Genomic DNA, 27,443 nt, shown 5'->3' on the forward strand with positions numbered 1-27,443 from the left:
CCATTCGAAAATGTCGTTTTCATGTATTTTATGTAATGTTCATCCATTTAATACTCGATAATTAGAACTATTCTTTGCATAATATGAGCGCATTAAGGTAAAATTGTTGGGGCGCTTTAGTTTTTTTTCCAGAACTTCCACAGTTTTTGTCGGAAATGTAAAATTTAAATTGTGATATATAGTTGAATAACTAGTTTTTCAAATATTATACGCAAAAAATTTTTGACGGTTTTAGTTTAGCTATAAAATTGATACATATCTACTTTTTCCATAAAAAGTGGTATTTCGTTGTTTCTAGCTCTGAAACCGTACATTTTTTTTACAAACAATGTTGAAGTGAATCATAATACATTTAATAACCTTTCATTACATGTAACTCATGTGTATGTGAGACTCGTGGTATAGCTATAATTTACATTTTACGAAATTCGGCAGTGATTATTTATATGACGTCATTATTTGTAACTGAGGAACAACAGAGATGGTCTCCCGGCAGTTTTAGAATCCAGGTCATATTGCTAATAACATACTAGAAGCTTATGCGGATTATCCTGAAAATGACCAATTTAGATTTTTTTAACTTTTATGCATTTGTATGGGCAAATATCTACATTTTGATGCATAATTTCCACATATTTGGTTCAATTTTGATTTTATTGATATCAGTGTATGGCTTGAGACGTCATCTTTAGTGTTGTAGTACATTGCTTTATCGTCCGACTTTTGGTTTGGTTGTAAAACCCAAATAATCGAATATTTTTTTACGTAATTTTTATTATTTTGTAAATTTTTCTTAAACTGTTGCATATTTTGATACACTTTGTATGAATAAAATATAGTTTATTTAATTGGCTTTCATTTAATACCCCACACGTGTATGTGCTATGCATAATTTGGGTGCAGTATGCAATATTCGCAACGAAGCGGGAGTCATTTTGATGACGTCATTCCGCTGAAGTAGATGGCCGGCGCCGCCGTCTCCCGGCAGTTTTGGAGACCCAATGCCATGCCCAACAACATACTAAAAGTTGGTAGCGGTTTCCGGCTCTGAACTATCTCTGCGACCGTTTCCCATAAGGCATGGCACTAGTAAACATTTCGCCGATTTGTGCGTAGTTTGGGAAAATCAATGTGTTTACACAGATTTGACACATATAACCTTCGAAGGGATAAGTCTGTATTTGTATTTTGGTTTGCCTAAATGTAAGTTTAAAAAAAAGGCAATTAACCGATTTTCAAGACCGAAGTGATCCCATAAGAGCTCAGCAAACAGTTTTGTGCGGAATTCTAAACAGAGTTAAAAAGAGATTATAGCAGGCAATGCTATACAGTACAGTATGTATCAGACCGAAAGGCAAACAAAGAACTCATTAATGTTTAGGTCATACTGAGCAACTTTTACTATAGGACCAACCCCGAATCGCGAAAAAAAAATTGACTCTCCCATAGGCATCATACCAGCAAAATGTATGAAACATCCATTTTTTTCCGTGTTTTCGGGGTTGGTCCCATAATCTGTATAATCACCGATAAAATTCATTTAATTGCTAAGTTTAAATGTGTTAATGCAATTTTGTAGCTAACTGTACTTAGATATGAATCAATTATTGATAAAATCGCCCTTAAAGTCCACATTTAACATGGACACGGCTAACAGTGAGCTGAGAGCTGACAGACATATTTATCAACAGATTTCAAGATAAAACTTCTAATGAATTACTTGATAGACGAATAAGTAGTATATCCATATTTTGTACCGACATCTGGTGTTCTTGAAATTAGACCCCATTTTTCCTTATTGAAACCGGAGGCAAATTGATTTCGGCCACAGCTACCGTGTTAAAGACACCTGACATCAGAGATTTTTATCAATAACATAACATCAATACTTAACCTATTTGTGTTTGTGAATAAATGTTTTTTTTATTATTCTTATTCAAAGTATGTTTTGTACACAGATGGCTCGTTACAAGAAGACGGGATTCATGGATGATGACGCCGGCAGCGTCAGCTCCATCCAGCTGAACGAGGGCGTTCGTTCAGGCGGTACCCATATCCGGTACCACATGGTAAGTAGGTAGCACAGATGGTACTTATTCTACTTCAAGAACAGCAGACGACTGGCAGTCAGCTTCTTAAACTCTTATACTTACTTACTACTTACTACAACCTACTTACTTGGTTGGCGCGATGACCCAAAATGAGTCTTGGCCTCCAACACAAGAGCACGCCACTTTGATCGGTCCAGAGCGGTATCCCGCCAGCTTTCGCTGACCGCTGACGCCGAGCTCACGGAGATCTGCCTCCACTCTGTAGATCAGCCCAACGATATTTAGGATGACCAACAGGACAAATCTTATGAAAAGTCTAAATAGTTGTTCAATCCCTGTCCAGTCCCTGGTTTACGGTTTTCGGATAATGACTCAGCAACGGCAGCGTCAGTTCGCCAGTTCTATCCAACTGAACAACCTAGGGTGTCCATGTGTGTGGGTACCCATGGGTGAGGCCTGAATGGACTACGTGATATTAATAGGCTAGGGAATTATAGGGATACGATAAGTAGCAGTTCTTCTTATTTTATTGCTCCTCTATTGCTATTGCTGCCAGATTTCTTACGTCGGTATAGTTTTGGGTCAAGGACTGACAGGCTGATATCGTTCGGTGAACTGGTAATCTGTGGGCCCCTTCAGAGGTGTAGGGTTAGAACCGGTGGTACCTATTATTAGTGTTCCTATTTCGTCCCTTAAATTGGACCTTGACCACAGATTATATAATAGTTCTTACTACCCAATGTGTACAGCGGGCCTTATATTTAAGAATATCGAAATAGGGCAAGTTGGCGCGAACTCATGAAATACTTTGTATTACATGAAAAATGCATATATAGCGTAGCGACCCGTTGCGTTTGAGTGTACGATTAGCGTATAGCGTGACTAGCTTCAGTTAGTTACAACCATGGCAGAGATAGCTATCGGAAAAATTGGCGAATTGCCTAAACCCTAAGTTACCTGACAAATTGCTGAAAAAAGTTCGTACAGAATACAGCTAGAGCCTTATGTTTTGATTTAAAAAAATGTAGGTCGGTAGCAAATCGAAATTTCATGGCAAATCCAACTGCCCAACTGATTGTAAAGGGGCCCACTGATTACCAGTCCGCCGGACGGTATCGGCCTGTCAGTTGTTCGAGACTGTTAAAATTTTGTTCGAACTGACAGGCCGATACCGTCCGGCGGACTGGTAATCAGTGGGCCCCTTAAGCGGTCAACTTAACATAATTAAATGACTATTTGTAATACCATGCTGTACGTTGCCGATCCTGCAAAAACATGTAGGTACATATATTCCTTTTTAGGGCTTATGATATAACCTCATACCGTTGTTCCCTCGATAAAAACTTAACTTAGTTCAGTTCAGTAGTGTAGTTTAGTTTAGTAGCTAACCCATTCAGTGCTAATGTCAATACATTGCCCTTTCCCTCTACGAAGCAATTTCGCTACATAACGGGAAACCCAAGTCGTTGGCTACGGCTGCTACGTAGCGCTACGTCCAATGTTAAGTAGCAATGTACTCATGACTTAAAATATGAGGTCAAACACACATTTACACGATGAAACTTTAATTTAAGGCAAATATTTATTAACCGGACAAAAATAAAGGCCACCGTAAAGTGACACCGCCTGGACATTGTTGACAAGCAATGTTGTGAAACGCATTCATGTGGCTAATGGATGTATTGTAGGGGCTTCAGTTTATTGAAGTAAGTATATGTATTTATGTATACATACAAATAGTATGTATAGGTACACGTACATGAAAACACAAAGGTTTACTTATGAATTCTTAACTAGTACGTACATAATAATTATTTTTCGATTCAATGTGACATAATACTTAATGGTCGAAAATATTTTCCTACGAAATGGCTCCTCTACACGATGGGCCAGCGCAGGCCACTCCAAAGGACGCAGCCATGCGGTAGAATGAGATAGCAATATCACTTGCTCCCTCTAACGCATAAATGCGTCCCTTGGAGTGGCCGGCGTTGGCCCATCGTGTAGAGGAGCCATAAGGTAAATGTTCTAGTACATACTTTACGGTCTTGATACATACTCGGCAATAGAGCTGGCTAGCAGGTGCTTAGAATGTCTCATTACTGTGACGTTTATATTAGTAAGAGCAAAGACATATTAACTTCGTATAAGATGAATAAAGTCTAAGAAAATAACGTGCCTCGGAAATCAAGAAAAAGTCATTCTCGCGTAGCTGGCGCACACACCTTTGGCCTATTCTCGGCTAGATGGTGTGACGACATATTCCGTTTCATATTTAACAATTTTAACACATAGATATCAGTGAATGAACATGGGTCAATATTATATAAAAATAATAAAATCATTTATCCATATATATATATATTTTTGATAATTTTATACGTGTTTATTTTGAGTTATAGTCGTGTGTCGATAGATGGCAGTAAATTTACAGTGACTACAACATTTACTATGACAGGACCCATAGATTAGTATATGTTATCCTCTATCATAGGATTAGTATATGTTATCCCTCTATAGTATCTATTCTTTTTGGTAAGAGTAAACGAATTAAATGACTATATAGCAACGGTCTAAATATTTAGTCATTTTATCGCATTTAGTTGAAATGATCGCACTGGCGGCCTAGTCAAGGTGACAATCGTTTGCGTTTCGCCATCGAATCGCTTTATGTCTCTATCACTCTTCTATATTATAGTGTGACAGTGACAGTTGCGTTTCGTTCGCTACGGAGCGTTAGCGATTAACATGTTGTCTACAGAGCGGTTACCGCGAAAACCGAAATTCGCAAATTGCGGGGATCTTTCTCTTTTACTCCAACGCAGGCGTAATTAGAGTGACAGAGAAAAATCCCCGCAATTTGCGAACTTCGATTTTCGCGGTTATAGCCCAGGGCCTGAGGGCCTACCGCGAGCCATGTTCGACGTGTTGTCTCCCTGTCACACTTACGTACAAATTTATAAGTGCGACAGAAAGGCAACACGTCGAACGTGGTTCGCGGTAGGCCCTCTGAGTACGCTACTATACTATACTAAGCTACTATTTTTTTATATAAATATTTGGGAACTAGGTTGAGCGGCCTAGATATTCCTTTATATGAACCTAAATAAAAGTTCAGTGCCTATTCGCACACAAGAAATGTGGCAGTTTGCCAAAAACTAGTAACATACCAAACCGCTTATGTAGATAAAATAGATACCTACTAAGGGGCCTCCTGAAAATCTTTTATTTAATATTATTAGTTACTTTTATGTTATTTTACGATATGTCAACTTCTATAGATTAAACAAGTTTTAGTCCAAAGTATTGTTTCTGAGTTCCGAGATCACGGCTAGCCAGGATGAAAATTGTACATCGACAACCGCCATTTGGCATTAAGTCCGCGATTTGTACATTGTTGTATATATTTTGTGCAATAAAGTTTAAATATATAAATAAACCGCCAAACAAAAAGAAAAAACCGGCCAAGTGCGAGTCGGGCTCGCGCACGAACGGTTCCTTGTCTTTCGTTTGCCAACCAGGGTTTGTCCCTTTCGCCGTTGCTTAAAGGAGCCCACAGATTACCAGTTCGCCGGACGATATCAGCCTGTCAGTTGTTCGGAACTGTCACCTTTTACGTTAAACCAGGCGTGTCTCACTCCGCGATTTCGTCGCTTTTCTACAGGTAGCTAAAAGTACATCCGTTCGGCCCCAATTTTGGGGTTTGCCGTAAGCCGCGCGTGGCGCTGTCGCCACCTAGCGGCCATATCTGTGCTGATCGTAACAGACACCTTTTGTTAGAGAGTGAGTCTTCTGTACTTAGTACTATTATTTATTCTGTGGTTAAACTGACAGGTTGATATCGTCCGGTGAACTGGTAATTTGTGGGCCCCTTGATATATACTTCTAGAGTCTGTGCGGAAAGAGAAGAGTCGTTAAATGTATGGGGCCCAATACATTCTACGACCCTTCTCTCTTTCCCCACAGGCTCTAGCGGCCCGATTCTAATGGCTCCTCTACACGATGGGCCAACGCCGGCCACTCCAAAGGACGCATTTACGCGTTAGAGGGAGCAAGTGATATTGCTATCTCATTCTACCGCATGGCTGCGTCCCTTGGAGTGGCCGGCGTTGGCCCATCGTGTAGAGGAGCCATAACATTAAGATAAGTGAAAAGTTTGAATCAGGCCGTAGATATCGTACCTATAGATTGCGTGTGCGCAAGATTCCTGAAATTTCTAACGAATAACAAATAACTATGGTTAAGGAAAACAATAACTTTATGTTTTGAGTGCTCCGGACCAAAATTGATAAATGATAATACATATGAACTAAGTTCACCTCGGTATTTGTATGTTTTTCAGCACCTGACTTGGTATACAGGGTGGGCCCTGTAACACTAACAAAAAATAGAGGATTTATTTGTACCTACATAAGTACCTACCTATATTCCAAGGGTCTAAACAAAATAGTTATTTACGATACAAGTGCGTAAAAGAGAAAATTCGAAACGAGTGGCGATAAATTAAAACACGACCGAAGGGAGTGTTTTAAATCGACACGAGTTGCGAATTATCTATTCGCACGTGTATCGTACAACGTTTTACAGTACATATGGCCCTTTAAACTTTTGACATCGCACGAAAAGTGCTATTTTACGCACTAGTGCGGAAAAATAGGACCATATATACTGTATTTTTTTTTTTAATATATGTAAACGGGGGCTTGGTCCCCTAATTAAAAAATATATCTGGAGGCACGGTAGTGCCCCCGCCAAGACATGCTGCCTGCTTCTGACTCTTACGAGCATTACAAAGTGGGCCAGAAAATGTCTGTGCAAATGGCATTTCGTTGGTGCGCTCTGCGTTAAACGGGCCCCTTTACTTTTGAGATCTTTGCCTGCTTCACGCTCACCCTGTATATCTCCAAAGAAATGCCGATCACGTAACCATAATAACCATATATTTACTCACGTCATATATTTACTAAACCAATTCCGCACAGACATATCGATTCGCAACCTCCTCATTAGCAGGCAATGTTTGGTTTTCGCTTTAGAGGGATAACGAGACAATCGTTGGCCGGTATATTTCCATTCTGTAATTGGGTGTGGATCTTATGGTTTTTGTGTGTAAGTGTATATGACGTTAGAGTACTGTTTTAGGAATCGTTTCGTATGAAATCGTAATACAGGTTATCAGTATCCGTCACACCCGTAGGATGGCGCTGGAAGCCGCCGCAAGAGGATGCGTTCAATTCTAGGAGGCCGTACCAACAGCTGCAATCGTGGCTCACAAAAATTGACTCGCCGGAAGATCAAAGAGCCTACCGCGAACCACGTTCGACGTCTTGCCTCTCTATCGCACTTGTACATTTGTCTGTAAGTGTGACAGGGAGGCAACACTTCGAACGTGGTTCGCGGTAGGCCCTCAGCGCCGACTCTCGGGTCAGCATTATGCTGAGGCGAGCCCATTTCGTGGTAAACTACGTGGAACGTGGAACTAGTTTATCTCGAAAAGTAAATGATTTATGATTTAATCGTATAATGATAACAGGACGGCTACCACGAGTTGGCATTTGACATTTCGCTGGCCCAATATTACAGAGGGTTCTTTCACTTTTATAGAATTGAAATTTGAACATTGTCACAGTGACATTAAGTCGAATTTCAACTATCTTGAAAATGTAGCATAGAACCTTGTAATATTCCAGACGCAATATTGGGCCAGCGATTTAACGATCGCATGCCCTCTCTATCGCACCAATAAATCAGTGCGAGCGTGATGGACTCGTTTGAGTTGATGCAGTCGCTAACCTTAGAAAACATTTTAAGGTATAATTTATAGTCGCGGACGGTCTAGAACGCAAAATGTTGGTGTAAAATTTTGCCTATATCGCTACATCGCTATATCGCTTTTAGTCTACATCGCGAACGGCCCAGAACGCAAAATGACCACTTTTCTATATCACACAGGTAGGTTAGGTTCGTTAGTTATCTCCAAATGGCCGAAGGCCAAACAACACAGAATAACGGCTCGATTCTGAAAATGTATTAGATCTCTACTAGACCTCAACAAGAGTGGAGAAGCCGTGGTGGCCGAGTGGATATGACGTCGGACTTTCAATCCGGAGGTCGCGGGTTCAAATCCTGGCTCGTACCAATGAGTTTTTCGGACCTTATGTACGAAATATCATTTGATATTTACCACTAGCTTTTCGGTAAAGGAAAACATCGTGAGGAAACCTGCATACATCTGCGAAGGAACTTCAAAGGTGTATGTGAAGTCCCCAATCCGCATTGGGCTAGCGTGGGGACTATAGCCCAAGCCCTCTCGCGCATGGGAGGAGGCCTGTGCTCAGCAGTGGGACGTATATAGGCTGAAATGATGATGATGATGATGAGACCTCAACAAGTTACGATATGGATAATTTAAAGATATTTGTAAGATAGATATGTCAAATTTGACGTTTCCGCGATTCTGGAGGTCCTCTTGAACGATTTCGACAAGTTATGACTTAGATATCCAAGTCACATCTAGTCGATATCTAATGTAAATCTAGTTGATCTCTATATCGTTTCTAGATCTTGTGATTAAGTATCTCGTTTCCCGAATACACGTGTAAGAGCCCCGCGGCAGCGGGGCTCCGTCGACATAGCTAACGTAAAGATATAAAACGACGGAAAATGATGTAGGCATTTTGCGTTCTGGATCTGGACCATTCGCGATATAGACTAAGAGCCGATTTAGGCAAAATGTTACACTGTAGTCATTTTGCGTCCTAGATTCGACCGTCCGCGAATAACCCATTCGGCCTACGGAATAAATGCTCCAAAATTACTTCGCTAACGTTTAATGTTTATCTTGTGACACGGCACTTTGCATGTGTAATTCAGTTTAACGTTTTTAGGATTGTCTCGAATATAATATAGTTTTGTTTCATGGCAAGAAAGTCATTGATGTAGCAACAAAACGAATGACAGCCATTTGGCCAATTAGAAACTAATTAAATCGGATAGTGTTGCTACTTCAAATAAATCCTAAAATTATGGAATAATATTAATTAAATATTTAAATCAAATCGTAATTTATAAATACAAAATAGGTTGAAATATGTTTAAATAATTAAATATGATTTGTTTCTATATGTTATACTTACATATAAAATTATTCCATAAATTTCATTAGTTACTGTTATTTTAATTGTGTCATCCCAGGGATAGTTAGGCTTGAGATCATTTCCTGGTTGGTTTTCGCCCTGGATGGGCATCTTTCATACATAGAACAGTGAAGCGAAATACATCATGCTCTGGTAGCATTGATCAGAGGCTTGGTTATGCAGTAGCCGCTGCATCCATGAGCTAGGGAGCTCATGCTGTTGTTATTTTGCCACAAACAGTAAGTAGAATATGATAATATATAGATGTCCTCAGGTGTAACTCCTTGTTGAATCTCTGTTTGACCATTTCGCTTTGTTTCCAGTCTGCTGGTAAAACAATGTGGTTGGGAGGGAGTATCAGAGCTGTGAGATGAGTCCACTCTAGGAATTTCCAGCTGGTGAGAAACTTAGATCACATAATGTCTCTTAGATTAGCAGAGCACATGCTTCTAGTTATTAATCTTGAAATGTTTCTTTCAGCTGACGGGATTTTAGTTTTTATGTAACTACAAATGTGAATTCAGTCACATATCAGAGTATGGAAATCTGTCCATATTCCTAAAACTTCAAGTGTGTCTGGGGAGCAGTTCGCCGTGAGGTTTTCGCTCTTCTGCTGGATGGAGGAGACGTCACCTTCAAACTGAGACCTTAGTCCTTCGGTGGCGCTCTGCAGTGTCGGGTCAGATTCCTGCTGCTGCAAAATCGGCTCCGGCACAGCGGAGGATGATACGTCGGGCTTGAACCGGTGGAACATTTGTTATGAGGTTGGTGTACGCTTTCCTACCATCCTAGAAGCAATTTTCCAAATTTAAAGTTAAAGAATTTAGTAGAATCATATGTGATGGCAAATGATAATTTAGGGACTAACAAATTTAGATAGGTCTGCTTGTAAATCATTTTAGAACCATTTCTGGCACGACCCAGCTCTATCGCCTGGCATATATCAATATAAGGTGCTTATGCTAGCTTGATGATTTACATGTAGAATAACTGCCGTGTTTCAAATTAGTAATAAATGATGTGTCACAAAAACTAACGTTTCATTTAATATCCTTTATTGCCCTGAATAGCTGATGGAAATAAGTTTAGCACCTGTTTGAGCTTTTGGTAAATTTCAGTGTTTATTTAATTTAGTAACTTTTATTGTCCGTGAGTTTCCTCTGGGTGAAGCCCACAGCCGGGCTAGGAATATTAACGTGACAATTTGGCGCCCATTACATTCCGTCTTAAAGCTTTATTTCCATCATAATTCAGTTTGTATCACTGCCATCACATATAGATGAGAAAAGTTTTGTAATACTTACGGTTGAGTATTATTTTTGAGCTTGTGCTTTGGCTTTGCACACTTTGATACCATCCAGGTTAAGCTTTAGCTGTTTTACAGTCAGTTTTTTTCCAACTTGATGCACGAAATTCAGATTATCTTGTGAAATCCGTAAATTAAACGCTTTGATTTTCAGTTAGTAAAATTTCTGCTGACATTTTGTCAGGAAGTTGAAAGTGTCAAACTTTTAGTACATTTTGCTACTTTTTATGCTTGTGAGCTAGTCTCTAAAGATTGAGACCTAATATATTTTGCATTTTTGAGGATTTAAAAAGCATTTTTTAATTTTGTTGTATAACTTGGTTAGTTATAGACAAATGTTTTGGGCAAAGCTTTATAAGTACTGCAATTGAGTTGTATGTCATTTTGTTAAGGTCAAGTTCGAAAGCTTTTAAGCTAGTACAAAAACTGTTAAGAAATTTGAGAAGTATTGTTCAAGTGTAAAATTTTAACTCAAAATACCTTTTAGTTTACATTAGATATTTAGCCACAGATGGAAAGCTTAAGTTACAATCCAGTGTTATTTTTCGGCTTTAAGAACGTATGAAATTGTTTTTGGTAAATTGTATGAACAGATACAGTGTATACACACTTGATTTTGAACGTTTTTTCTAGAAAGACTTCAACTTGAAAGCTTGCAATTAAGACAAGTTTGTGTAGTAATTTAATTTAGTTAGTGGCTGGCTTTCAGTGTTATTCATAGCTTTGATTTAATATTGGTTATGTGAAATATGTAACATACTTACACAGAGCTAAAAAGGGTTCATAGTAGTAAAAAGCACAATAGATATAGCATTGTTTATTACAAATAGAAATGATACAATAGTGCCACATCAATTTGTAAGTCTTTTGCCATCATATTTAAATATTTTGAGTTAAACTTATTATACAATGGCGGTTTCAGTACACTTTTAATGTTTAATGCCCGTTGAACTTATTTATGAGGTGTAGATCCACACAGAGGCGTCGCTGGCAGTAGTTGGAAGCTTGCAGGAACGGCTGTGAAGTGGCAGTGTTTGTGTCCGACCGCAGCAGTAACCTTTGATAGTCTCCGGCAAGTGACTTCTGTTGTGTTCCTGATTAGAAACGATTTTGATTTGTTGAAGATATACTACTTCTGCGCACTGCCAGTGCCTGTGTTCCCATATTTTTTCATTGATTTCTGAAGTTACAAATTCCTATAGTCCGGTGTCCAGTTATAGGCATAGCTGGATATCTATTGCTTTTATGGTGGTCTGTTGTTCAAATTTAGCACAGTTATATAGGATTCTGTAACAATTTCATTAAAATTAGAGTTGAATATACATACTAGTTTGGTTATTTTATAAAATACAGGGAACTTTACAGAGATTTTGCGTTCAGTTTAGAGTATGAGAACGAAAGTTGACTCCTTTTCTCATTATTTGGTAGATTACCTGTGTTTATTAGTAGATTTAATTCCATTCCAAGTTCGCATTTTGACAAACTAGATATTGAAGTTCTAAGTATGTATTTGTTCGAAGTTGATCACACTCATATCTAGTTTTCCAATTTGTTGTTAAAGTATTGGCTGAAGTATAGATAAATCTAGTAATAAATGCGGCGAAAGTTTTTTTTGGTAGGTAAGGTTAAAATTCGCAAAATATCTCTGTGACATTTAATTTTTTTAAACCATAGAGTAAATAGATAAGTTCAACAAAGGATGCGTTCGGAAACATGATATTTTTAGGGTCCAAACTTAAGAAACGTGTCAGCGTTTAATAAACGCTCGTTTTTTGAAGTTATTGATTAACTTGGTTTATCATTACGGGGTGTTTCAAAACATTCCATGTAATGATGTAACGTTACGATAGTGTTTTTCTTTTAGCACCAAGTTTTAAGTTAAAGTGAAGTTTTTATATGGTGCTAGGTTGAAGTAGTCTTGGATTCTGGACTTTGAGTTTGGATCGTGGCGTATTAAGGATGTAGACACAAGGTTTTTGGTAGGTTTAGTGGAGGTGGAAGTTTTCTCTGGACGCAAGGTCCGGGTTTTTTTAGCTTTCACCTTGCCGCCAGAGTAAACGCCCTCGCTTACGCCATAACGTTTCGTTCTACGGTTGTTTCGTTTGGAGTGTTGGATATTGTGGTAAAAATATTCAATCACGACTGTATGTACGGAACGTGGTGAGCAGCAATGTCTGTTTTCACTACTATTTTTTTGTTTTGTGTGATGAATGAAAGGGTTCTTGGAACAGTTCTATAAATGCGTGAAGTATGAAAGGGGCGTTACAATCTAGCTCATTTTTTTAGGTGTTGAGCGATCCTTAATACGGCCAATAGGTTTTTTGAGAAGTTATCGGGTGCTTACCACACCCGAGCGCCGTGTTGGTGCGTTTTGTGTTTTGGGTCGACAGGGGTCCACACCCAGGAGATTTTGTGAGGTATGGCGGGGCGCGCACTGCATACCGGGGGACGTGAGCGTTCTTTTTGTGTACTCCGATGGGTTCTTGCTCTTTTCAGCGTCGACTGGTACTCGCTGGTGGGTACCTTTTTATGTACGTGTTGCCCATAAGTCCAAGCCATAGAGGCGTTGGTGAGGCACACGATTTTTTGTGTTCGCGCTGCCGATACCACGAGAAATATTTTGTAGGCGAAGATGCGACACGCGGTATCGCCGCCAATCATGCCTGGCGTGCGATATTGTTTCTGTACTCAACCAAACGGTTGAGATTTTGGGCATGTTGCAACCTCAGAGTTGTGTAAGGTTTTGGTTGGTTTGTTTTGTGATCCGGAGAGTTGGGGGATCGGTTACTCTCACCAACTCGAAGGGCCCAGATGTTTGGTATGGGTTGGTTAGCTTTGTATAATGGAAGAGTTGGCACAGCCAAGATGTGTCCAATTCAACCGTTTGTTGTTGGTTTTTTCGAGGATTGGTATTTTGTTGGTTTGGGTTTTTGTTTGGGTTGTCAACCTGAAGGGTTGAGACAGTTATTGGTGTCCTCAACCTGTAGGGTTGCAACATTTTAGGATTAGAATGGAAATTTCGGAATTACGAATTATATTTTGGATTGGAATTTTAATTAACTTCTCAAGTTTATAAAGTAAACTTCGAAGTAGGAATTATTTCGGAATTTTTATTTTGCCCGGTCTAGTAGAGATAAGTTTGGAATGCTGATCATCAGTCCTGGCAGTTGGTTTGGTTTTTCCAGCGCGACGATGCAATGTTGTGCTGGTAAAGCCAAGGAATGTTTACTGGTTAGTTAGGAATTAGGTTGTGGTTTTTTCTGATGTGTTCGGATACCACATATTTTTTTTTTGTATTTAGGTTGTGTGGGTTCGAGAATTGGTGGTTTCAAAATTTATTGGTTTTGCGGTTTTGTTGTGCATGTGAGAGGTTAAATATATATTTTTTAAGAATAGAGTTCTCGAGACCTGCGGCAATCATTTTGGTTGTGTTTTTTTTGGTTCTCCCATAATAGGTATGGTCGAGGTAGTGTAGTTTGGTTTTTTTTCCTTTCTTTGTGACACATATTTTAGATTAGATAGTCGCTGAGGACAGCGAGCGTTTTACCCTTGGTAAAACGCAACAGCGGGGAGAGGGGTATTGTGACACGGCACTTTGCATGTGTAATTCAGTTTAACGTTTTTAGGATTGTCTCGAATATAATATAGTTTTGTTTCATGGCAAGAAAGTCATTGATGTAGCAACAAAACGAATGACAGCCATTTGGCCAATTAGAAACTAATTAAATCGGATAGTGTTGCTACTTCAAATAAATCCTAAAATTATGGAATAATATTAATTAAATATTTAAATCAAATCGTAATTTATAAATACAAAATAGGTTGAAATATGTTTAAATAATTAAATATGATTTGTTTCTATATGTTATACTTACATATAAAATTATTCCATAAATTTCATTAGTTACTGTTATTTTAATTGTGTCATCCCAGGGATAGTTAGGCTTGAGATCATTTCCTGGTTGGTTTTCGCCCTGGATGGGCATCTTTCATACATAGAACAGTGAAGCGAAATACATCATGCTCTGGTAGCATTGATCAGAGGCTTGGTTATGCAGTAGCCGCTGCATCCATGAGCTAGGGAGCTCATGCTGTTGTTATTTTGCCACAAACAGTAAGTAGAATATGATAATATATAGATGTCCTCAGGTGTAACTCCTTGTTGAATCTCTGTTTGACCATTTCGCTTTGTTTCCAGTCTGCTGGTAAAACAATGTGGTTGGGAGGGAGTATCAGAGCTGTGAGATGAGTCCACTCTAGGAATTTCCAGCTGGTGAGAAACTTAGATCACATAATGTCTCTTAGATTAGCAGAGCACATGCTTCTAGTTATTAATCTTGAAATGTTTCTTTCAGCTGACGGGATTTTAGTTTTTATGTAACTACAAATGTGAATTCAGTCACATATCAGAGTATGGAAATCTGTCCATATTCCTAAAACTTCAAGTGTGTCTGGGGAGCAGTTCGCCGTGAGGTTTTCGCTCTTCTGCTGGATGGAGGAGACGTCACCTTCAAACTGAGACCTTAGTCCTTCGGTGGCGCTCTGCAGTGTCGGGTCAGATTCCTGCTGCTGCAAAATCGGCTCCGGCACAGCGGAGGATGATACGTCGGGCTTGAACCGGTGGAACATTTGTTATGAGGTTGGTGTACGCTTTCCTACCATCCTAGAAGCAATTTTCCAAATTTAAAGTTAAAGAATTTAGTAGAATCATATGTGATGGCAAATGATAATTTAGGGACTAACAAATTTAGATAGGTCTGCTTGTAAATCATTTTAGAACCATTTCTGGCACGACCCAGCTCTATCGCCTGGCATATATCAATATAAGGTGCTTATGCTAGCTTGATGATTTACATGTAGAATAACTGCCGTGTTTCAAATTAGTAATAAATGATGTGTCACAAAAACTAACGTTTCATTTAATATCCTTTATTGCCCTGAATAGCTGATGGAAATAAGTTTAGCACCTGTTTGAGCTTTTGGTAAATTTCAGTGTTTATTTAATTTAGTAACTTTAATTGTCCGTGAGTTTCCTCTGGGTGAAGCCCACAGCCGGGCTAGGAATATTTACGTGACAATCTGAGAGTCGTTGGGACTTCCCGAGCCATCAACAACTTTGCATAAACGACTTTTATGGCCTATTAAAAAGAGAAGATGCCATTGCTAAATATTGTTTTCGATTTAGTATTAATGTCGTAAAAACCTGTTCCGTCAACAGTTGATAATAAAAAAAAACACACATAAAATGATAAAAATCTGCCAAAGTATTTGCTCTTTAGTCGTTCTTGATATGTGAGCTAGGAGACACATATTTTGCGATTCTTATGGCTCCTCTACATGATGGGCCAGCGCCGGCCACTCCAAGGTACGCAGCCGTGCGGTAGAATGAGATAGCAATATCACTTGCTCCCTCTAACGCATAAAACGCCCTTGGAGTGGCCGGCGCTGGCCCATCGTGTAGAGGAGCCATTAGAGCGTTCATTCGCGAAATACATAGTGGACTAAAAATCTTAACTTAATACGAACTTGTGTTATTATTTGTAGGGGTGTTTGGAACTGTGGAATGAACTGTCGCCTAAAAATAAGTTTTGTAAAACGCACAATTGCCTACTAGTTCGTATACTTTGTGCCTTTTCTAAGTAAAATGTGTAAATAGGTATAGCATATGGAAAGCGGAACACGACGTAATTATACAATACAATACAATACAATACAAATACTCTTTATTGCACACCTCAATAATTATAATACGTCGACGAATAAAAAAACCTAAATATCTAAATTGTACTAAAACCGGGTACTAAGTACCTGATCTGATAAATTATGTAACCAGTCAAAAAGGCCAAGATAGTGTAATGTCAGCTTTATACAAGATCCACGGATGAGATCCCTCAAGGGTGCTTGGGCGCGGCTCTTCAATGCTGGAAAATTGTGGAGGCCTTTTGAATGTGGCTTTTTGGTCGTAGCTACGTGACAATGCGAATATGTTTTATAGGAAGAAAAAAAACTTGAAGTAGCGTTAGTAAGTAAAAGTACCTAAATTACTTATTTAAGTGGTTTACCTACAGAGGGACATAGCAAGACGGTACTTAAGGGAGCGCGGAAAATTTTACTAGTAATAGATTCTTTTGGTTATTAACTACAAAACAGAAAAATATTTTCTACTAATTATGTATTAAAGGTTGGGAACTGTTCTAGCTGGATAGATCAAATTACTTAGATAATAATTTTAAATGTCTATTTTAAACAGCTTTGGGACTCATAATATCCTATGGCACTTGCTGAAAGTTAAGGTCATTGATACAACCCATTTATGAAGTATTGAGGGCAAATTATTTTTATTGGGTTTTACTTACGTGTATACTTATATTAGACTCAGATACCTAAAAACCTAACCCACCTACCTGCCTACCTACACCTAGGTAGCTTCCAATAGAGCTTTGGAGCCTATCATAATTGTCCTTGAATTTATTTTACAAAGGACCATGGGCAACTTTGTATGGAGCCTTGCCCCAAAACCAACAGAGTTGAGAGTTATATAGGTCATTAGATAGGTAGTTATTTCTCTGTACTTCATTTCGTTCTATGGGCACCAAGCGGAATTCCATTGCAGAACTGAGATATTGGTATTTTAAGCCAAAATGTCGTCACCCTTATTAGCTAATAGGCCATAGGGTCCAAGTACTTAAGTAAATTAATTGCTGCAGGGTAGATGTTCGCGCACCGCCGAGCACACTGAATGATTTGCCGCGCTCGCCCGGCGGTGGACACTCTATTGCCTAGGTAACAAGGGTGACGACATTTTGACTAAAATATCAGTAATTGGTAGTATCTCAGTTCTGCAATGGAATTCCGCTTGGTGCCCATAGAACGAAATTAAGTACAGAGAAATACCTATCTAATGACTTAACTCTCAACTCTGTTGGTTTTGGGGCAATTTTGACGCATAGTCCTTTAAAAATCAGGCTGGAATTACATGCGTATAAAATTCTTTTCTTTAAAGAAAACGAAGTATGAGTAGAATCACCATTGCAAAATGTTAACTCAGATGAAGTTACAATGTAATTATTTTAATTACAATGATTACATGACACAATGGTCTTGATGACAGCATTATACGAAACAAATTATTAACTTGACCATGGAGTGCTTGTCGTGATAAGGATAATACATATAGTATGTGATAGGCCTAGTAATGCTCTACTTACTTGTAAATCATTAAGGAAAAGTTTAGTGCAAAAAAATATTTTATACCGTAAAAGTATACAATTTTGCCCTTTCAACAAAATTGTATACTTTTACGGTACATCAGTTACAGAAACTGGGTTATTAAAATTTTCAGGTTTAATATGAAATCAAATTTAGGGATTCTTTTTTATGTAATAGTCAGCAAACGAGCAGACGAGCCGTCTGATGGGAAGCGGTCATCGTCGCCCATGGACATAAGCAACATCACAGGCGCCACTTAAGTGTAGTAGGAACAATTATGTACTCAAATGATAATTAGGTTGCGTTGTCTTATCACACAGTTCCTATGGTCACCTCCTGTCTCCATCATCAGATCAGCTCAGTTGGACAAAGTAGGTCTACTTGAGGTAGCACGGCATGTACTTATAATTGATTATGCTCATGAAATAGTTATTTACGATACAAGTGCGGAAAAGAGGAAATTCGAAACGAGTAGCGATAAATGAAAACACGACCGAAGGGATTGTTTTAAATCGACACGAGTTGCAAATTACCTATTCGCACGTGTATCGTACAACGTTTTACAGTACATATGGCCCTTTAAACATTTGACATACGCATGAAAAGTGCTATTTTACGCACTAGTGCGGGAAAATAGGACTATATGTACTGTAAAAATTATTTTTAATACAGTTGCTCAAAAAGTGCTACTTTACGTAGCTGTTTAGCGTGCGGAAAGTTGGTTATCTCGAACTAGTGCTTTTTACTTTTCCAATTTTTTTAAATTTATACTTGTTCCAATTCACGACTACTTATTGATGAGTGTTAATATTAGTTTCCTTTAAACGTCGTAATCAGCATAAAAACCTACCGTTAATGTAAGAATACGAAAAATATTACATATTTCATATTTAATTACTTACCTCTTCATCATTATAACACGTTTATTTTTTAATATTCAATATTGAAAATTCCGTTCTTAATAAGTTGACTGAATGGAACGGAATAGCTGCCAAACGCCCATAGATATAATATACTTAAAGACGACGTCTAACCGAGCTGTCACTGTTACCACTTTTGTTTAGTGTACGATTAACAATGTTTTTCTTATTTTTTCGCAACTGTATTAAAAAACGTCGTTCGATACACGTGCGGAAATGTTATTCTTCACTCGTCCCGAGTCTTGCCACTCGCCTGCGGCTCGTGGCAAGATATCTCGGTACTCGTGAAGTAATGACATACCTTCCGCACTAGCATCGAAATGTACTATTAATTAATCTCAGTTACTTAACATGGCATTCTAAAACCGTAACGTTTACAGCTGTTTCTTTATTTACAATATGAGGATCAGGATATGTCCGGGGCGTGGAAAATGAATGAAACAATATGCGAATTCAATTAATGACGCACGCTATAGTAGTCAATAAGTAAACAAAGTAGTAAATAATAATAAGTAAACAAAGTAGTAAATAATAATAAGTAAACAAAGTAGTAAATAATAATAAGTAAACAAAGTCGTAAATAATAATAATTACCTGACTGAATGAACGTGAAGCGTGAGCGAAGAGTTTGGATTCTCATTAAGGAAAGGAATTAATTTGGAAGCAACTTGAATAATTAGGTAGAATTTTTTACCGATTCAATTTTGGAAATTTTTTAATGGCGGAGCAACGGGGGTTTTCGAGGTCTACAGCTCACAGAGCCATAAATAAGCATAAGTTACAGTTTTATATCACTACAAAATTTCATATGCCGGTAAAGATTTACAAGTTAATCATGGATCGAAATTGCTGATCTTAGTTATGATTTTTATAATGCCCAGCCGTGGGACACCAAAGTGGGCTAAAAAAAATTACATAAAAACGCTTTTTTGCAGAAAACAAGTACATAACAAAGAAATACCTCAGACCCTCCAGCAAATTGACATATTAATTATTATATTAGTTTACATTCGTTATCTCGTAAATCAAAACAAATATAAATGGCAAACGTCCATACTATATCTTAGAGCTGCACGGAACGTACGCGCAGTACGTCTCTGCCCGGCGCGGTGCGCGCGCGTTTAAACACATTAACATACATTTAAATATACATATACGTATGTTTTTGTACGTACGTCAATAAATGACCTTGGTTATAATATGTTGGTGATGTTTACAGTCATATCGGATTAAGACAGACTTTAGCCGGTTTGTTCTAAAAAAAAATTGTGTGTTATTCATAAGTTAGTGAAATTAAGTTAAATACAGCTGTGTATCTAAATAAATGTCGGATTAAGAGAAACAGTGATAAACTAATTAAAAATGTAGTTAATCGTACTTAATATTGTGTCAGAAATGTACGTAAAAATTTAAAAATAATTTACAACCAATCTAAATGAAAAATCTCGTGAAATACAGCAATGGATCTGATTTTGTGAATTAAACATTCTTATGAATCTGAACTTAAACGCCCAAAAAAAAAACCCTAAAGAAGCCAGTAAACTTTCCGAGAAAGCGTGTAGGTACCTACCTAGATTGAAAACCTAGTGAAATACTGAAATGGGTCAAACTTTGTAATTTAAATTGCTGGATCTAAATTCAATACAGAAAAAAAACTCAGAAACCAGTGTATAAATTATCCAGTGAAAGTTTCAAACCACCATGACAGACGTCCAAGAAAGTACCTCCGATGCCACGGATTCCCCCGACTCCCCCAGCACGACCACCAACAAGTTCAACTGGATTAAACAGCAGGCCAGGGCGCGGAACAACCCGTTCGTGAAGCCCCGACCCTCGCTCACCAGGGAGAGCTCAACATCCGAGCTGTTCTCAAGGACGAACTCCAGCGCGGACTTCTTCCAGAGCTCGCGGCTGAATCTGTTCGATACAGCGCCGAAACCGGAGACGAATGAGAGATTTGGAAAGGTAAAGTTCTTATATGATTCTCTTACAATAGTAGCAACCTTCAAACCACGATGACAGACGTCCAAGAAAGTACCTCCGACGCCGCGGACTCGACATGATTCTCTTATCGTAGCATGGAAAGCTGTGCCGAAATCGCGTTAAAAGAAATTTTAATCGACTAATGATTGTGATATTCCTACAACATTAAGGCGGTATTCCACCGGTATGCGGCACAAGCAATATTCAGTACAAAAATCTTGTGCCGCACAGTACCTGCACATTGGTGGAATCCCGCCTTCGGGATAGAAATAAGTAGATGGCTTACAGTGATTCTAAAAAGTTTGAACAATATCATAGTTAAAATAAATTATACAAGAAATCATTTAGAACCACAGCATATCGTTAAAAAATGAATAATAAATGTTCTTGCAAAGTAAAACCTCCAAGGGCCGAAAAATATCATTTTTAACTCGCATCATAGATCAACAATGACTTTCAGAGCATGAAATATGAAGATATGATAAATAGGAAGGAACAATAACCTCTCCACTCTCTCCTCTCATCTACTCAAAGGTTAACTGGAAGAGATCCCTCAAAGAGATAAATTCGCCTTTGTACTTCTTACTAATGTTAATGTTATTTTTCATATGTCTTTTTGTACAATAACGAGTTTTCTACTACTACTAAACTAATAGGCTAACGCGGAGCGTTTTAGTAGGGCGGACATAATTGAAATGACTGAATTGCATCTATGCATTTACGACTACAAATGCAATAGGCCAATAGCAGGGGACGGGAGCCTATGGATGAATATGGGGGGCCTAGCGCGAACGTCGATAATCGAAATCTCGGTATCTGCCTATAGAGGCAGAAAACGGTAGTTCGATTTGAGATGTTCGCAATAGGCCCACAGATCTACGGATATATAAAATGATGTCACGATCCTCAGTCACTGACGATGGTAATTATTTCTTCCTGACATTCGTTTCTTGAAAGCTGATCGTGACTAAACGCACGTTCCTCATTACGAATGATTCTAAAAAAAACTTTAACTCGTTTGAACCGTGAAACTGGATATACTAGCTGTTCTCTTGAACCTTATTAAGCAGAAAGATGACAAATTAAAGTTTAATTTGTGTCAAACTTGAAAACACCAGTTAGGTATTTGTCCAGAGTTTTGATGCTTATATCGTCGGTAACCCACTTAAATAGCATAAATTGTTTTGTACCGACGTGATATTTAAGGCCAACCACACGAAATGGTTTTTCTGATGTGTTATATATTACCTCTTGTATAATAGAGTCATTAAGTGTAGGTATCCTTTGCGATCCCTTATTTTTTTTCTTTTTGAATGTGTTAGCTATTTGATTAATTGTCTCGATTCAATTTGTCACGCTCAATGACCATAAACGTTTTTATAAATATGTAAGTACGAGATAACAACACTGTAACTTCTATACATATACATAATGACCAGTTTTAATCGTTCCCAAGTCCATTTCACCTTTAGTGACCAAGTCATCTAAGTTGTCGTACCTATAGCTCGTAAACCTTTAGCTTCCTATATTCCGTAAAAACATCATAAAATGCTATAGCTAGGTTTTCTAAGTTTGTTATGGCTATGTTTTCTGTGTTTGTTATTTTGTGTTTTATGTGTTTGTTATGGGCTCAGGAAATAAAGTTGTTATTTCAGGCATTCAGGGTGTTTTTCAACCTAAATATGAAACCTGTTGGGGTATTTTTGATACGATATTGCTAAAGAAACCATTGTTAACAAGGTTCTTTTCAAATAAATATTAATTATTCTTATTCTTCTTCATATAACCACTTTGTCACCTTGATCTTGATGCACTAGGTATACTATGAGTATTCTAGCTCAAGCTATTCTACAATTTCTACAGGTGAGTAAAACAATAGCGCGTGACCTTTATATCGGGACATCATTCATAATAAAATATAAATGTTTGTAAATAAATACATTATTCTATGATAGCTTTTTGTGGATCCGCTCGGATGCGATTCGTTTGACTTTCAAAGACGTTTAATATATTTAGAAAAAACTCTACATAGTAGACTAAGAGGAGACTGTAGGCAAACCTATCTTATCGGGTAGGTAGTATCGGGTAGCAAGATTGGGCATATACCGGCTTTTGCATCTCATGTTATATTTTAAACACAACGGGCTTTAGTTAAATTTGTAGCAATAAGTATGTACATTGTACATGGGTAGCCATGTACATACTTATCAAAATACTAGCACCCGCCTCGGCTTCCCACCGGTTACACAAAAGCTTAAAAAATTAGACACCTAAACCTTCCTCAAGAATAACTCTATTAAAAGGTGAAAACCGCATGAAAATCCATTCAGTAGTTACCACAAACAGACAGATGCGGCGGGGGACTTGTTTTATAAGATTTATGGTGAACTGATAATCAGTACCGTCTTTACCATAAGGGCACACGGGGCCTTGAAGGACAGACTACTGTCTGTACAGTATATTTGATTATCTACCCATAATAAATAGATGAGCATATATGTAGTAGAAAAATGTTAGTTTCATTCGCTTTCTTTACTTTCTAGCAAAAGGGCCCCAAATTCTAATGTGCCCAGCATAGTTTAAGACGGCCCTGGTGATAATTCGCTTCAAACATAAGCCCTTATTCGTAAGCTGGGCTATTTTAGGAGTGACCCTAACCCGTAACGTAATCTAAACAATTTTCGGCCTCCATTTCCTTTCCGCCCAGTTTAATCTTCAAGAGGGAATTATTTTTAAACTGTCAAATGGTTCAGTGGGTTTCTTACTATCATTAGAAAATATACTTTAAATTAATCGTTTTACCGCTAATAATGCCTAATATCTGGGAGACCGAGCTTTGCTCGGAAAATATATAAAAACTCTAAAATGCGCGTTTTCCCAGAGATAAGACCTAGCGAGATCGATTTTTTGCCCCCGAAAATCCCCATATCGCAAATTTTATCGAAATCGTTAGTACCGTTTCCGAAATATCATCATCATCATCATCATTTCAGCCTATATACGTCCCACTGCTCTCATGCGCGAGAGGGCTTGGGCTATAGTCCCCACGCTAGCCCAATGCGGATTGGGGACTTCACATACACCTTTGAATTTCTTCGCAGATGTATGCAGGTTTCCTCACGATGTTTTCCTTCACCGAAAAGCTAGTGGTAAATATCAAATGATATTTCGTACATAAGTTCCGAAAAACTTATTGGTACGAGCCAGGATTTGAACCCGCGACCTCCGGATTGAAAGTCAGTCAGAAGTTCTGAAATATACCTATATATAAGTAAATAAACAAGAATTGCTCGTGCATAAGATTAAAAGCGCGTGACTTATCAAAAAGAATGATGAATGAGTAATGTAATGGCGTACGCTCACAAAACATAAATGCTTTCAAGTCCAGTTTATGTTGTTTATTTTTGTTTGGGAATTCCTGATATTTCGGCACTGTTTATGCACCATTTCTACCTACTTGTTTTTCAGTTAGGTAGCCTGCAATAATATGTTACTCTTCAAAGGCAGCAAAAATATCTGACACGCTCTTATGGCTCTACAAGTGAGATCATGTCAGATATTTTTGCGGCCTTCGCTGCGTAATATATTATTGCAGGTGACGGTACAATATGACGAGGTTACTTTGACATCGTTTTAATGTTTTGTAATATAATATTTAAAAAAAATTCGCGTTTTGAACACATGTTAACTCACATTTATAGACGGGTCTATCGCGAATTTATTTTATTAGGTACCTTTATTTACCGACGTTTTGACACAGGTTTCACTGGTCGTGGTCGCGGCTAACTGATGTAAACCCACCCAGCCCAGACCCAGCAAAATGAAGGTAATAAAATAAATTCGCGATAAATGTTTTGTGCCCTCAATAGGTAGTAGCCTGAGGGGATCTCTGTAAAAGCAATTTCTCTTAGAATTGCTTCTGCAATAAGATAGAAGTTGATTTCGCAGTGGAAGTTCGCTTATTGCATTCGATGCAGTCGGTCGCAAGATTCCGCTTCGCAAGTTTCAACACTTAAGTGCAATCTCGTCTTTAATGGAACTATAATTCCGATACGTGTGTACGAATTTATACGTATTTATTCACCGAGAGAAGCGTTTTCGTGTCAGACGACACGCAAGCTGTGTGCCGTCTCTCACAAGGATCTGTGTGTTACAACGCGCACGTGCATGTATTCGCAGACGCATCTATGTGCACAGTGCACAGGCCTTAGTCATGAATGTGCAGCGTAGGGCAGTACGAAAAAATATAGTTAGACCAAGAAAGCTCTGCAACGATTTTGATAGCATACGTGCATGCAAGAACTTATTTTTACGTCATAATTTGACATTTAAAACAACACTAGCACTGCGTGTGCTATCAAAATCGTTGCCGACTATCTTGGTCTAACTCTAATATTTATATCCTCATATGTATGCCCTGTAGCCTTCGGCTCGTGTATCAAATATAATAAAGAGGTATTATTTTATATGTAGGTATCTCAGTACTGCTATCACACGCGTATTAAACTGTAAGTACTCGACAGTTTAAAGTTTACGACGCACGGATCATAAAACATGTAATTTTGTCATTAAATTTCATTCTGGCACGTCAAATTATATTTAAAGCAAAGTTCCTGAAACGTAGTATGAAGCCGTGCCCGGTAGGTGTAGGTACTTACTACGTACCTAATAATCAAAACTTTTTTACTACTTTTGAATGTCGCGTATCATTTAAATGCCAATTAAGTCGAGTAATACAAAGGAATTAATTACTTAACCCTTTATAGCGCGTCGTCGCCACAGAATCCTTAGCACGCACCGATAACTTGCATGATCAACATTGCACATTTGCAACATTTGACGACCGGTCTGGCCTAGTGGGTAGTGACACTGCCTATGAAGCCGATGGTCCCGGGTTCGAATCCTGGTAAGGGCATTTATTTGTATGATGATACAGATATTTGTTCCTGAGATATGGTTGTTTTCTATGTATTTAAATATTTATATATATTATATATCGTTGTCCGAGTACACCCACAACACAAGCTTTCTTGAGCTTACCGTGGGGCTTAGTCAATTTGTGTAAAAAATGTCCTATAATAATAATATTTAGGGATGTACCGACTAGTCGCCGACTAGTCGGGAAAGCCGACTATCCGGCCACATTTGTAGTCGGCGATTAGTCGGCGACTAGTCGGCAAAAATGGCCGATTAGTCGGCACTTTATTAGTGAAAGAAAACAGAAAAAAAAGAAATCAACAGTCAATATTTGCCATATGTTTTGTGTCTATTTTACCAAAATACCTATTCAGGGTGCAGACGAAAACTTTTGTTCATATAATTTGGCCGTTTGATCGTCATAGTATGTTGGTGGGCTGGTGTTTTCCTCTCGTGTTGTCGATCTCAACTGATTCTCGTGTAAATTCATGGCCATGTTCTAAAGTTAAATGATTTTATTATTATTCCGTTTTTGTTTTTTTTTTAATGGTGGAGCCATGGGGAACTGTTAATGTTATTGCAAAATTTAGAGACTTATAAACAGGGCACGTTGCTCGTAATCTCGTAAAGACGCTGACCATAGGTGATAGGTTCTTAACTGGCGACTACGTACGGGAAATAGAGCCTTGGAAATACCTCCTACAAGTTATACTGACGGTCTGCTCAGGATCGCAAAATAAAAGAAATACAGAAATCGAACGAGGATTGTTGTGATAGGTGTTTGAACCTGTAGAGAACACCTTTTAGCTAAGCTAATAATATATGATGAATAGCGCAACCAAAGGAGCAAAACTATTGTTTTTCACCTGAAATTATACGAAACTAATGATCTGGCCGACTAGCCGACTAGTCGGCCGACTAATCGGCCATTCGAGCGCCGATTAGTCGGCTAGTCGGCTAGTCGGCCAAATCAATAGTCGGTACATCACTAATAATATTTATTGCGTATCATGCTAAATATTAACTGGCTTGAAAATAAAATAGGTAACTAATTATTATAAATAGCTAAGTCGGCGTGTTTTCAACTCACTATATGGCGCTGTTTTAAGTTTGACGGTACCTAATCTGCTGCAAAGTGTTAAATCCTAATAAAATTAAATTAACTAGCTGATGTTGCCAAGAACAGTTAAATACCTCACATAAAGCGATATAGTTTATTTATACCATCGTATCGAGATGCAGTAAAAGCGAATAGTCTCAGTGGGACACATCATGTATAATGGCAGTGGCGGATTTGCAGTCTTTGCCGCCCTAGGCCCCAGGCCCTGTAGCCGCCCCTTTCAAGGCACCCATAATATTGACTACATTTTGAGTTATTTCTTGTTACCATCAGCGAATTATTTGTCACAATTTGCCGCCCCTAAATATCTTGCCGGCCTAGGCCTACTACTGTGCCTTAGGGTAAATCCGCCACTGTATAATGGGGACATAAAAACAAAGAAAGAACAATAGGAGAGGTAAAATTAACATTAGGCCCTTAGTATTTTCCCTCTTCTCAGTAAATTCAGCAATCATTTGGTTTGGTTTTCACCTATGAATAGAGTGATTCTTGAGGAAGGTTTAGGTGTATAATTTGTTAACCGGTGCGAAGCTGGAGCGGGTCGTTAATTATCTTCATATGGGCGTTCGGGGAATTCTATACCTACTAGATATGTACATATCACATATGTATTGATTTATTTAAGGCAAAACGTTCGCTAAGCCATGAAAACGGGAGCGAAGGAATCAATCGGCCATTGAGCTCGTAAAACAAGATGGCTCCATCTGGCTCCGGTTAATCAGCTTGAGTGCAGTTGGCCGGCAAATCGATGTGCGTCGTAATCGTCTCTCAGCTCGATTCTGTTATAACAATCTGATATGG

At 38.3% G+C, this 27,443-nt stretch overlaps 1 protein-coding gene and 1 long non-coding RNA gene across 4 annotated transcripts in view; one reads left to right on the forward strand and one right to left on the reverse strand.

Annotated features, from left to right (window-relative positions):
- The window catches only part of LOC134675411 (endothelin-converting enzyme homolog), an 89,300-nt gene that overhangs the window by 25,584 nt on the left and 36,273 nt on the right, over window positions 1-27,443 (forward strand). For 2 of the 3 annotated variants that reach the window (XR_010099736.1, XM_063533640.1), the window contains exon 1: window positions 20,280-20,587. Coding sequence is in view for 2 of the 3 variants with exons in the window: in XM_063533640.1 (XP_063389710.1) it covers window positions 20,324-20,587 (264 nt within the window). In the remaining variant the exon portion in view is untranslated. Of the gene's footprint in view, window positions 1-1,958; window positions 2,070-20,279; window positions 20,588-27,443 lie in introns of those variants that run through there. The other variant, XM_063533641.1, reaches the window with a different exon arrangement.
- LOC134675478 (uncharacterized) lies at window positions 11,296-15,479 on the reverse strand. Its single transcript, XR_010099746.1, has 2 exons — window positions 11,927-15,479; window positions 11,296-11,780 (listed from the first exon to the last, which is right to left on the reverse strand). It is a non-coding gene; the product is annotated as an uncharacterized LOC134675478 (long non-coding RNA).

The sequence above is a fragment of the Cydia fagiglandana genome, chromosome 22 (assembly GCF_963556715.1).
Source record: "Cydia fagiglandana chromosome 22, ilCydFagi1.1, whole genome shotgun sequence".
Taxonomy (NCBI): Eukaryota; Metazoa; Arthropoda; class Insecta; order Lepidoptera; family Tortricidae; genus Cydia; species Cydia fagiglandana.